Genomic DNA, 12,920 nt, shown 5'->3' with positions numbered 1-12,920 from the left:
CCAGAAGACGTTAAAAGACGGTACTTGTTGTTACTCTGCCTGGCGCTCGGCATTAAGGGGATAAAACAAGCACTGGTCGGCTCGGAGTCAGTGCACTGTGTATTCATGTTAAACTGCAGCAAAGTATCTCGGTGGGCAAGCACAATCATACACACACGTGTAAGCAGCACGTCGCTATATAAGTTCAGTAAACCCCATTTCACCTGACCGCGCCTAACATGGATACTCAACTCTGACACAGCATACTGTCTCCGAGACGACCAGTTGTTCTTTAAACCCCTTAAAGCCGAACGGTAGTAAGGTAATAAGTACATCTTTTTACATGTTTTGTTTTGATGCGGCCGGGGATCGAACAACCTTTCGCTCTCTGGACGGGCGCTCTGTCCACTACACCACGGATGCAGTCTCGTGCTGAAGCAGTTGCCTGCTTGTAAAATACTGGATGAATTTCCTCACTCACTCACTCAATATTGTCCAGACTAACACTGTCAGGCTTTCGCTCCATAATTTATTTACCGATGACAGGTGATACCATCACAAGAGGAATGCGGCGATCAACCTAAGGGTATAGTGAGTGAGTGAGTATGGTTTTACGCCGCTTTTAGAAATATTCCAGCAATATCACGGCGGGGGACACCAGAAATGGGCTTCACACATTGTACCCATGTCGGGAATCGAACCCGGGTCTTTGGCGTGACGAGCCAACGCTTTAACCACTAGGCTACCCGACCGCCCCTTTCCTGAGGGTATAACGACACAATCGATGACATTTATGATTAGACAAACAAGAATACATTTACCGCGGAAGCTTATATTTTTAGAATAGTACTTCTTTTATAGTCATTGTGGGTAGGCATGTTTAGATAATTATGTGTACAATTATTGGCTACAAAGTGCAAAGTTGCGGTTACTACAATGTTCAAAGGATGTGTAGCAACACATTGCTTGAGCATACAGAGCACCATATTCAGTTTAAAGGCTGTTGTAGGTGATTCCGTAAATTCTGATCGACAGCCTACTCAAAACCCTGGACTCTCTACCCGTGCCGATTCACTCAATACATTTGCTTACACCAAAGAGTTCGCGTTTTTCTAAGTTAGATCTGTTCCCAATTCAATTTAGCACGGTTAAAGATGCAGGTAACCTACCTCAAGAATGAAAATTAATATTTATCTTCTGATTTACAACAAGTTTTAAGCCAGGTAAGTATCATATTTACACACAATTGTTAATGCTAGTAAATATCATATATGTGGTACTTGTTTATGCTTGTGTGTATCATATTTACAGCAATTGTTTATGCTTGTAACCATCATACATGCGACAATTGTTTATGCTAGTAAATATCATATATGTGGTTCTTGTTTATGCTTGTGTGTATCATATTTACAGCAATTTTTTATGCTTGTAACCATCATACATGCGACAATTGTTTATGCTAGTAAATATCATATATGTGGTACTTGTTAATGCTTGTGTGTATCATATTTACAGCAATTGTTTATGCTTGTAACCATCATACATGCGACAATTGTTTATGCTAGTAAATATCATATATGTGGTACTTGTTTATGCTTGTGTGTATCATATTTACAGCAATTGTTAATGCTTGTAACCATCATACATGCGACAATTGTTTATGCTAGTAAATATCATATATGTGGTACTTGTTTATGCTTGTGTGTATCATATTTACAGCAATTGTTAATGCTTGTAACCATCATACATGCGACAATTGTTTATGCTTGTAAAGTCTTTATTTACAAATATGTAAACATCTGATTGCGTAAAGGTATATTGTTCTTCCAGTGATAAATGCAGACATTCAGTGAGTGAGTGAGTGAGTGAGTGAGTGAGTGAGTGAGTGAGTGAGTGAGTGAGTGAGTGAGTGAGTGAGTGAGTTTGACCAGTATTCCAGTTGTATCATGTTGTATAAATGTTGGAGGAAAGCCCGAATTGATGCAGGTGTCAGGAGTGTATCCACCTCGTGAAACCCACGAGCACGGGTAAGGTGCTGACGAACCTGGAAACATATTCGGGGCGAACCGGTTTCCAACCCACAATCATAGGTGTCTGGGGTACCTAAGGGACGCAACTCTGCATAGCGAAATGCGGCGCCTTAGACGACTTGGTCTCCTGCACACACGCACGCACGCACGCACGCACGCACGCACACAGAGGAATCTACAGGTAAGATAAAGACCAACAGGTTTTAACTGTTACGTGCTTTGGCTATTTTCAGAGACTGGGAGTCCTACAATCGATGCTACAGAGAGACGTCCGTTGTCTGTCAAGTTGACCACTATGCAGAATTCGACATAGCAATGAATAAGAAGATTGCAAACTGTGACAGTCAATGCTTGACTGTTTTGTGTAGGTGAACATATGACAAACGAGAAGACTCTAATTACAGAAATGCTGGGTGGGTTACTGCTGGGTGGACCACTTGTGGGTGGGTCACTGCTAGGTGGGTCACTTGGGGGTGGTCACTGCTGGGTGGACCACTTGTGGGTGGGTCACTGCTGGGTGGGTCACTTGTGGGTGGGTCACTGCTGGGTGGACAACTTGTGGATGGGTCACTGCTGGGTGGACCACTTGTGGGTGGGTCACTGCTGGGTGGACAACTTGTGGATGGGTCACTGCTGGGTGGACCACTTGTGGGTGGGTCACTGCTGGGTGGACCACTTGTGGGTGGGTCACTGCTGGGTGGGTCACTTGTGGGTGGGTCACTGCTGGGTGGACCACTTGTGGATGGGTCACTGCTGGGTGGACCACTTGTGGGTGGGTCACTGCTGGGTGGGTCACTTGTGGATGGGTCACTGCTGGGTGGACCACTTGTGGATGGGTCACTGCTGGGTGGACCACTTGTGGATGGGTCACTGCTGGGTGGGTCACTTGTGGGTGGGTCACTGCTGTGTGGACCACTTGTGGGTGGGTCACTGCTGGGTTGATCTTTACTAACGGTCCACGTGCTCAGACTGATACACGTACAGTGACTGATCATGCTGACCCGTGAAGATCCGGGGTAGAATAGGTCTTCAGCAACCCATGCTTTCCGTAAATGCCGACTATGCTTGTCATAAGATGCGACTAACGGGATCGGGTGGTCAGGCTCGCTGACTTGGTTGTTGTCATCGTATCCCATTTGCGTGGATCGATGCTCGTGATGTCAATCACTGGATTGTCTGGCCCAGACTCGATTATTTACAGACCGCCGTCATATAGCTGGAATACTGCTGAGTGCGGCGTTAAACAACAAACAATAACAATCTAATTACAGAAAAATGATTATATCTTATGTTGGGAAACTTAACTATGTTTTCCATTATAGGAAATTTCAGAAATAGTTTTTCAAAACAGCGCGTGGTGGGTTCGAATACAAGGTTTTGCCCTGATTATGACCCTTGGTGGGTCAACACCATATTAGTGCTCATGTGTTCCGATGTGGCTATCTTCCACGCCTTGATATGCTGAAATATTTAAACGATATTTATATTTATATACAACGGGGAGTGAGTAAGAATGAAATTGGCAGGTTTAGTGAAAGTGAGATTCGAAAAAAAATCCTGTTGATGTATTGAAGCCCTCATCTGCGATTGATTTATTTTGGTGTCATATTCAATGGAAACATATAACTCTCTTCTGTAGCTCGTAGCGAGTGTGATGGCTTTGGCATTACGACTACTACTTCTACAACTGCTACTACCACCACTGCTACTACTACTACCACCACTGTTGCTACTACTACCACCACTGCTACTACTACTACTACCACCACCACTCCTACTACTACTACCACTACCACCACTCCTACTACTACTACCACCACCACAACTACAACAACTCCAAAACCGAGAACAGGTGACTTTGTTTGTTAACAGCCAAGTAAACAGTTATTTGTTTGTTAACAGCCAAGTAAACAGTTAACGAAAGTTCATAGTTCATAAACACACTCTTAAGCCAAGTCTTAATCTCCGATGTCTTCACTAACAAAATTATCCAAGCAATGAAATTAATTCGGAACATCATCATGATAACATTATCTCGGTCAACGCAACAGTGGGCATTTCAAGTGTATTCCCACCAATACTGCATAGGTTTTTAAGGTGCGACAATGTTGGGCGAATGTCATTTTGTCGATGTAGACGCCACATTCTTTTCTATAACCTGCATTTCATGGTAGGGCAGGGCCGGACCATAAAACATAGCAGGGCTCAATTTGAAGGCGCGGTCACCAATCCCACTATTGTTTGACAGGATTAAATCACCCCCTTAAACTTCACTCTTAAGTGATTCTGTGTGAAGCCCATTTCTGGTGTCCCCCGCCGCGATATTGCTGGAATATTGCTAAAAGCGGCGTAAAACCATACTCACTCACTCACTCACTCACTTAAGTGATTCTGTTCTTAGCTAGAAACATTCTATAAAGACCTGATTCTAGAACTGACACACTCTGAAGTGAAATTATCAATTCCCTGTCAGGATCAAAACACTCCCTTCATGACATAATCAATCCCCCTTAGGATCAATCATTCCCCCTTTCCAAAACCCCGGAAGAGTGAGTGAGTGAGTGAGTGAGTATGGTTTTACGCCGCTTTTAGCAATATTCCAGCAATATCACGGCGGGGGACACCAGAAATGGGCTTCACACATTGTACCCATGTCGGGAATTGAACCCGGGTCTTCTGCGTGACGAGCGAAGGCTTTAACCACTAGGCTACCCGACCGCCCCAAACCCCGGAAGAATGCAAAATAGACACAAGGGGTACAAAATGCCACAGTAATTATCAACAGGGGTCGTGGTTTAAGTTTTATGACCAGTATACATATGTATGACTTGTCCGCCGTGCACATGAACATGTTCCGCTTAAGTATCAGACACGAATGGCTTACATTTGTATACATCCATGTACAACGTTCTGTATACTACTGGGGGCACGGGTGGCCCAGTCGTCTAAGGCGCCGCAATTTGCTGTGCAGAGTTGCGTCCCTTGGGCAAGCCAGAAACCTATGATTGTGGGTTCGAATCCCGGTTCGCCCCGATTATGTTTCTAGGTTTGTCAGCACCATACCCGTGCTCGTGGGTTTCACCGAAGCGGTAAACGTTTGAGACCTGCATCACTTCGGGCTTTCCTCCCACATTAAGCTGACATGCCGGGATATAACCGGAATACTGTTAAAAGCGGCGTTAAACCCTACTTACTCACTCACTCACTCACTCACTGTATACTACTAGTATTCAACACCTTGTTTACTATTTCAGAGGGCTCGACCATGTCCGGTGGGGGAGGCTCGAGCTGGTTGGGTGGTTCCGGTTCCGGTTCCGGTACTGAAACGAATACAGCAACTGCAGACAAGTCGAATTCATCTACCGCGGGTAATTACTATATTTCAGTTAGCTCTGTGTACTGGGTTCACGTGGAACTTGTGATAAACAAACTGTTTCGTGTCAAACAGTCCAATTTCAGTCAACATGAAGTTTAGTTACACTGTTATAGGAGATTGCCAACATGTGGTCAAGGTTCTTTCTGTCTGGTTATTTCACACAAACTATTATGATGGAAGCCATGTGATCCTTGTGGTAACCAGCAAAAAGAAATTAAACACGGCGGTGTGCTGACGAGGAATCCAAATTCCTTCTCTCTCAATCACTCTCTCTCTCTCTCTCTCTCTCTCTCTCTCTCTCACACACACACACACTTTCTCCTCTCTTTCTCCCTCCCTCCCTCCATCACTCTCTCTCTCACTCACTTTCTTTCTCACTTCTCTCCTTCTCCCTCTCCCTCCTCACATTCTTTCTCTCTCTCACTCTCTCTCCTCACTTTCTCTCTCTCTCTCACACACACACATACACTTTCTCCTCTTTCTCTTTCCCTCCTTTTCTCTCTCACTCACTTTCTCACTTCTTTCCTTCTCCTCTCTCTCCTCACTCTCTCTCTCTCTCTCTCTCTCTCTCTCTCTCTCTCTCTCTCTCTCTCTCTCTCCGGATTAGCATGGTTTCACCGTGCATGTTTGTCCGGTTCCAGATGCTGCAAAAGATGACAAAGTCGAACCCACCGAAGCTACAGCTGCTGTTGATGTCTTTGCATCAGCGCAAACAGCTGATAACGCCACTAAGGGCAGCGACGGCGATGACAACAACATCTTCAACTTGATGAACATGCTCGGGAGCTCCGGGGTGTGTCTGAAAGCAGGGTACTTGGTGGCACTTTTTGTCATCGCTGTAACAACCTGCTTTAACTAATGACTAACAAATGACGCGTGGCTCAGGGGTGAGAACTCCAGATATCGCTTCTAATGGTCACAGCAACCATGCCTTCCTCCATGTCACAAGTTCTTGAAATAAAAAAAATTCATCTTTCTTTGTCCTTTTCTTTTTCCTGCATTTCAATACCAGTATTGACATTTTAGTTTAAAGAAACATAACAATTATATTAAACATGGCTGTTTAAATACTAGGAAAATTAATATGAAACATGTATACGTCCTTTCCTTACGCCAGCAGGGGCGGTGGGGTAGTCTTGTAGTCAAAGAGATCGCTTATCACGCCAAAGACCCTGTTTCGTCTCCTCAAGCTGGCACAATGGTTCACTGAATACAGAAAGTCCACCAAGTGGCGTAAAATCATCATCTTTGCCGCGATGTGACCATGAGACATTTGCATGCATTGAACATCCATGTGCACACAAGTAATCTTAAACCTCCAGTGACGTCATTCTATTGTCCTTCAGTCGGGTGAAATCTCATTAACAGGATGTTATAATATTCCCGTGTTTTTATTCATACAACTTCCGGTCAGTTTGTAACATATGAATATTTCTCGCTAGAAATTTATTTTGCATTGTAACACAATGTAATGAAATATAAAATCAAATGACAAATGTTTTCTTTATATTCCCGAGGATCGAACACTGAGCCTTCGTGGAGGAACTGATCAATCACAAGGCTTTTAAGAATATCTTTTTCAAGTACCATATGCCAGCGACAGATATTTTACGCCCGTTTCCTAAGGTTCATGGAATGTTTGTTTGAAACATAAAAATGTCAACTTCCCGAGACAAGCGTGTCCACCAGCCTATATCAAAGCCTAGTTTCTACCCTTGCCACACCAAGGCCACTTTTCGTTGCTCACGAGTTGTGTCCCTTGTAATGTGCGTATCTCGTATAGCTTCACAAAGATGGCGACTACCATAAGCGACGACCTTGTCGATGAGATAACGCGATTTCATCCCTGACAAAAAAAACATAGACAAGACATATTCGTGTCAACAATAGCGGTAAATCACTTTCATACATACATGTAGGTGTACCAGTTGGTGATGCTGATTTTGTGAAACGTTCTCTGATTGGACTATCGATAAGTGCGATAGTCCAATCATATTTAGCACAGGAAAGTTGGCTTGATGTGTCACGGGTGGGAATGGGACTTTGATAAAAAGGCTAGTGGACGCTCTTGCCTCGAGAAGATGAAAAATGCTGAGATATGTTGTTTTAAGTTTCATTTTCCGGTTTATAAATGAGATAAAACACTTCCTCTTTGGTGTTAATGATATTTAAAACCGTTATCCTTGGGATAAAACCTCGTGGCTGCCACCCCACGGTTTATAATATTTAAAAAAAACCTCGGACGTGCTGTACCCTACACATGAAGCTCTTTTCCTAAGGCTTGTACAATTGAATCTAACAAACAAAGGAAAATAAGATTAAAACAAATAGGTCAGGCCACAACACGGTACATTGTTTCACCTGTATATTTTCGTTTTCTGTCGGGGGCACGGGTGGCCCAGTCGCCTAAGGCGCCGCGTTTCGCAAGCCAGAAAACCTATGATTGTGGGTTCGAATCCCGGTTCGCCCGATTATGTTCCTTGGTTTGTCAGCACCATACTCGTGCTCGTGGGTATCACAGAAGTGGTAAACGTCTGAGACCTGCATCACTTCGGGCTTTCCTCCCACATTAAGCTGACACGCCTTGATGTAACTGGAATACTGTTAAAAGCGGCGTTAAACCCAACTCACTCACTCACTCGTTTTCTGTCAAGAGTAAGGCTGTACACCTACATTCCTCCAATACACGTAATCGCATATTATAATCATCTTGATGGAGGAGAGGGTAACGCACGTTTCAGCAATATTCCAGCAACATACGAGGGAAGACAGTAATAATAAGCTACGCATATTACACCCGTTTTGGAAATGGATTCAGTGTAAACAACGGATGCTCTAATACTAGGCTACTCCATCTTGCCATCTACCTACAGGACATCGTACCTTTTCATTACCTTAGTAATACGTTAGGGAGTGTTTGACGAACAGACCCGTGAAGATCAGGTTTAGAATAAGTCTCAGCAACCCATGTGTATCGTAAGAGGCGACTAACGGGATCGGGTGGTCAGGCTCGGTGACTTGGCTGATGCATGGCATCGTATCCCAATAGCGTAGATCGATGCTCCTGATGTCAATCACTGGAGTGTCTGGTTCAGAATCGATTATTTACAGACCGCAGTACGGTCATATCTGGAATATCGCAGACGAATGTTTTGCTTAAGGAACGACCACTTGCTATTCGGGGTGGATAGGTGTGGGTGGCGGGGATTTATTTGAACCAACAAAATTGATACAAAATAAATTGGTCGCTGGATAATGCTGAATGTTCCCCCGCCGAATATTAAACGTGGGCCCCTAACCAAACCCGCTTTCTTCCCTAAATTGGTTACACTTCACAACATCATAACACCATGACTAACGTATGGACAAACGCCCAACGTACATTGTGTTTGTCACGATAGAATGGAGAATACATTATATTGTCACAGTAGAATGGAGATACATTTTATAAACCTACTCGTTTAAAAACCACAAGGTTACGAACATTTCTCTTGTACGACTCAGGTTAATATCCCTTTTTATAATTATGTTATTGTCAGTAAATATTTTTAAAGACCCCTGTCAACGATCTTTCTCCTAAAGGATACTTGTACCAGGTGAGCTACAGGGACGATGTTTGGCTTCCGAACATCCATGTTGCAAAATGTCCCGGCAAGACAACAATTTCCCTTAGATATTCCAATATTCTAAAGCAGGAGAGACTGGTATTCCCACAAAGATACCTGCAAACTTTGCAAGCTCCGTACCTAGGTTATTGTCAGGATTAAGCCAATACATTTACCCTGGGTAGCAGTTCATTGATGCACGATAGATCTAAGATGTCTTTTTCCTGTTATCATTTTCCTATAAAAAAAGGAAACTGCTTTTTCGTTGTTGTTTTTTTGTATTTTTTCGTTTTTTGTTGTACATCATCAGTTTTGAATTTCTCCATTTGTATTATGTGTGCTCCTTAAGTTAGTTTTGTCTGTCACCTTGTCTTCGTAACATTCTATTGTTAGGATTCACAATTTATTTGTTCATGTATGTGTGTCACTCTGATGTAAAAAGAATTCCCTAACGGGTAAAAAGGATCATCTAATTTTATCTTATCTTATCCTATCCTATCCTATCCTATCCTATCCTATCCTATCCTATCTTACCTACCCTACCCTACCCTACCCTACCCTACCGTACCCTACCGTACCCTACCCTACCGTACCCTACCCTACCCTACCCTACCCTACCGTACCGTACCCTACCCTACCCTACCCTACCCTTACCTTACCTTACCTTACCTTACCTTACCTTACCTAACCTTACCTTACCTCACCTCACCTCACCTCATCTCACCTCACCTCACCTTACCTTACCTTACCTTACCTTACCTAACCTTACCTTACCTTACCTTACCTTACCTTACCTTACCTCACCTCACCTTACCTCACTTCACCTTACCTTACCTGTGTATAAATCGTATTCACAGTCTCCTCTCAATCTCTGAGTTACCATTCTTGTGAATGTCTGTGATTCCTAATGTTCAGAATTAAAAAATGGTAATTGTATACAAGAACTTGATAAAATAGATGTCAGGAATAATTTGACAAAATTACCATACCGGGCTCACTTCTTTAAAACATAAAACAAATACCAACGTGAGCATAACAACAATTGGCACATGAAGTTCCCAATACATGCTGAAACAAAAAGCGTTTGACAAAGAATGTCATATCTATAAACTGCAAATAACGTTTCACACAGAACAGAACCAACAGGCATTATTGATAATATTCTTCTACGATATATCACAGTGATAAATTGAATAAATGTCTGTGTACAGCATTGAGTGTCATTGGTACTTTTAGGAAAGAAAGGGTTAAAGTGGTTTGAATTCAGGCCGACCATCAACTCTTGACATGTCCTGATTTATTTGAAATCGATAGTTGTCGTACTTTATGCATTCAAGAAAATAATGATACGTTCTCATATTATGAGCTTCTGCAATAACACGCCAGCATAGCTGATGTTTTCTCCCAGTGGATGCTACTTGGAAACACATCTTTTTCCCGGCATCCCCGTGGAGGAACATGTCCTATAAACCAGACTGGAGGTATATGAAATTATAAATAAATACTTTTTTTATCATTGTTAATGTTGAAGTGTGATACATTATTTTTTATCCAACTTTTTTTGTTTTCTGTTTTACGTGTAGTTTAAATTTATAGATCAAATACGCTGGAAAGGGTCATAACTGTCAAGACTTATTGCAACATCTGTGTTTGCTTAGAACCGGTATTTGCATTGTATTTGCAATAGATGTATGGGCGTTAATAACAATATTAAATAAATGATAATATCCGCAATGCAAGTTTCAGGTATCCCCATCAAAGGACCAATATCACGGGGAATCTGATTAGGAACAGTTATCAAATCTTCCAATCATGTACTCGTCCATTGGGGCTTCTTGAAACATTTCCAAAACGTTTTCAGGAACGTGAACGTTTCCCCTTGGCTGTACAAACAGAAATAGACAGTCGCGTCATTTTATGAGACATCACAATATCTACTACTATTTTCTTTATAGAATTAAAATAGGGGTTATGTTTAGAATATAATGTGTTTGAGTAATTTTCATCGTGAATGCCAACCAAAAATATTTGCGTTGGTCGTGGATACGTCATGATGTCGAGAAAAACAATATTATGTTTATATTATATTTTTCTGTAATTTACACCAGGTATTTGGAAAGGTTGGTATGTTTATCTAAATTCGTAACGCTTTAACACCAGTGAGCATAAGAAAAACCAAATAGGAACAGGACAATTGTTATGATTTTCAATTGGAGTTGGTGGGGGTTGTATCGGATTTTTGGCCCCAAATTTCAAGTAGGTAGGTCGAAAATATGAAATATTTTTTGTTAAGTTTAGCTCGCGATTCGTCATAGTTCGTTGTGTTTTGAAGTTGTTAAGATACATTTTCAACAGGTTATTATAATATAGCATTTTAAATAATATCTTTATGTTGATAGCGACATTATGTGAGTTTTTTTTAAACAGTTTACTTAATTCTCTTAGGCGAAAGAAAAATAATCCCACTGCTTTTCATGTTTATTTTGTTTGACATTTCAATTTAAGGGAATCGGCGGGATTTAAAATCCAAGTTTAAAAAATGTGGTCCAAGGACAAAATAGCCAAAAATACTGTACGTTAAAGCCGATTTTCACCGCCAGTACACTAACTGGGTTTGAAGTGTATAGACCTGGCTTTTTTATCAGCAACTTTGAATATGAGTGAGTGAGAACATAAATTGTGGTTAACGCAGCTTTGAACATTATTTCAGGTATGTAATACGACGGCTTGTACAAATTATGTGGGAGGAAAGTGACTAAGGTGAGGTGAAATGGGGTTTAAGATTATTGCACTTATATAGCGACGTGCAATGACGTGTATGTGTGTGTGGCTGCTTGTACTAGTCCGGACTGATGCCGATTTATAGTGCTAGCACACTGAGATACCATGCCGCAGTTTAACATGAATACCCCACTCAGACACGGTATACTGACTCCGAGCCGACCAGTCCTTGTTTTAGCCCCTTAATACCGAGCGCCAGACAGAGTAACAACAAGTACCATCTTTTAACGTCTTTTGGTATTACGCGGCTGGGGATCGAATCCCGGACCTTCCGCTCTCCGAGTGGACACTCCACCATTAGACCACGGAGGCGGTCGAAAGTGAATAAGGCCTTTGACGTTTACCACTTTGGTGAAATCCATAAGCACGCTTACAAACATAGCGTCAAAATCCGTGCATATCTTGTGTAGGAAGTACGATTATAGGATTCTGGCGTGACTAAGGGACACAACTCTGCAGTACGACGACTTGCCACACCTATTCCTTCATTGTATTGTCAACAAGGAGAGTTTAAGATCCCATTAGTTTCACGTGAAATACGAAAAACTTCATAATAACTTTCATGTGTTTCCAGCAAACGCTATTAGTTTATGATTCTTGATCTAATCTGTAGTTGATATAATTATTTTATGGGGCTAGTTTGCCATTTTCACGAATGTGACAAACTTGCATCAATCATAAACATAACGACTGATAATACAGAAACTGCTGTCTAAGCGCAGTGATATGGATCACGCCGATATCTGCGTCCAGTGAGAATCAGAATTGATCAATGTCAAGAAGATTGCGGTTAACGTCGAAACAGATACCACGGCGATTTCTTTTTTCCTCAAACCGATTGGAAACGCCGGGTTGGTTTAGTGTCTAACGTTCCTAAGGGGTGTTTAGACTGATGAAGACAAATTAGTTTCTGTTTTGTTCAATCATCCATTGACCTGTGAAACAAACACGAAGTTAAGTTTTAAAGTAACCGTGGCAACTAACGTGTGAGACGATGAAAGTTCAAATGCACAGGAATTTAGTCTGTAACACAGATACTTTTTCTGAACACATTATTTCATACCACTTGGGTTAATCTCTCTCCTACATTGAACAGATTATCAATAACTCTTTTTCGGACTTAGCCTTACAGGTATTTCAAAAGAATAC

The 12,920-nt window shown here is 41.9% G+C and overlaps 2 protein-coding genes across 2 annotated transcripts; one reads left to right on the top strand and one right to left on the bottom strand.

Moving 5' to 3' along the window:
- Nucleotides 1-2,407: 2,407 nt before the first annotated feature.
- LOC125374819 (vegetative cell wall protein gp1-like) lies at nucleotides 2,408-3,004 on the bottom strand. The gene has a single exon (XM_048386478.1). The coding sequence runs from the start codon at nucleotides 3,002-3,004 to the stop codon at nucleotides 2,408-2,410; it is 597 nt and encodes a 198-aa protein (XP_048242435.1).
- An 811-nt stretch (nucleotides 3,005-3,815) lies between these two features.
- Nucleotides 3,816-6,362, top strand: LOC124113451. The gene is made up of 3 exons (XM_046473798.2): nucleotides 3,816-3,861; nucleotides 5,264-5,377; nucleotides 6,027-6,362. The coding sequence occupies exons 2-3, from the start codon at nucleotides 5,275-5,277 to the stop codon at nucleotides 6,242-6,244; spliced, it is 321 nt and encodes a 106-aa protein (XP_046329754.2). The 5' UTR covers nucleotides 3,816-3,861; nucleotides 5,264-5,274; the 3' UTR covers nucleotides 6,245-6,362.
- Nucleotides 6,363-12,920: the final 6,558 nt, after the last annotated feature.

Source organism: Haliotis rufescens, unplaced genomic scaffold (genome assembly GCF_023055435.1).
Source record: "Haliotis rufescens isolate VD_foot unplaced genomic scaffold, xgHalRufe1.0.p SCAF_6, whole genome shotgun sequence".
NCBI lineage: Eukaryota > Metazoa > Mollusca > Gastropoda > Lepetellida > Haliotidae > Haliotis > Haliotis rufescens.
Note: the sequence above shows the minus strand (reverse complement) of the source record. Positions and strands in the feature narration are given on the sequence as shown.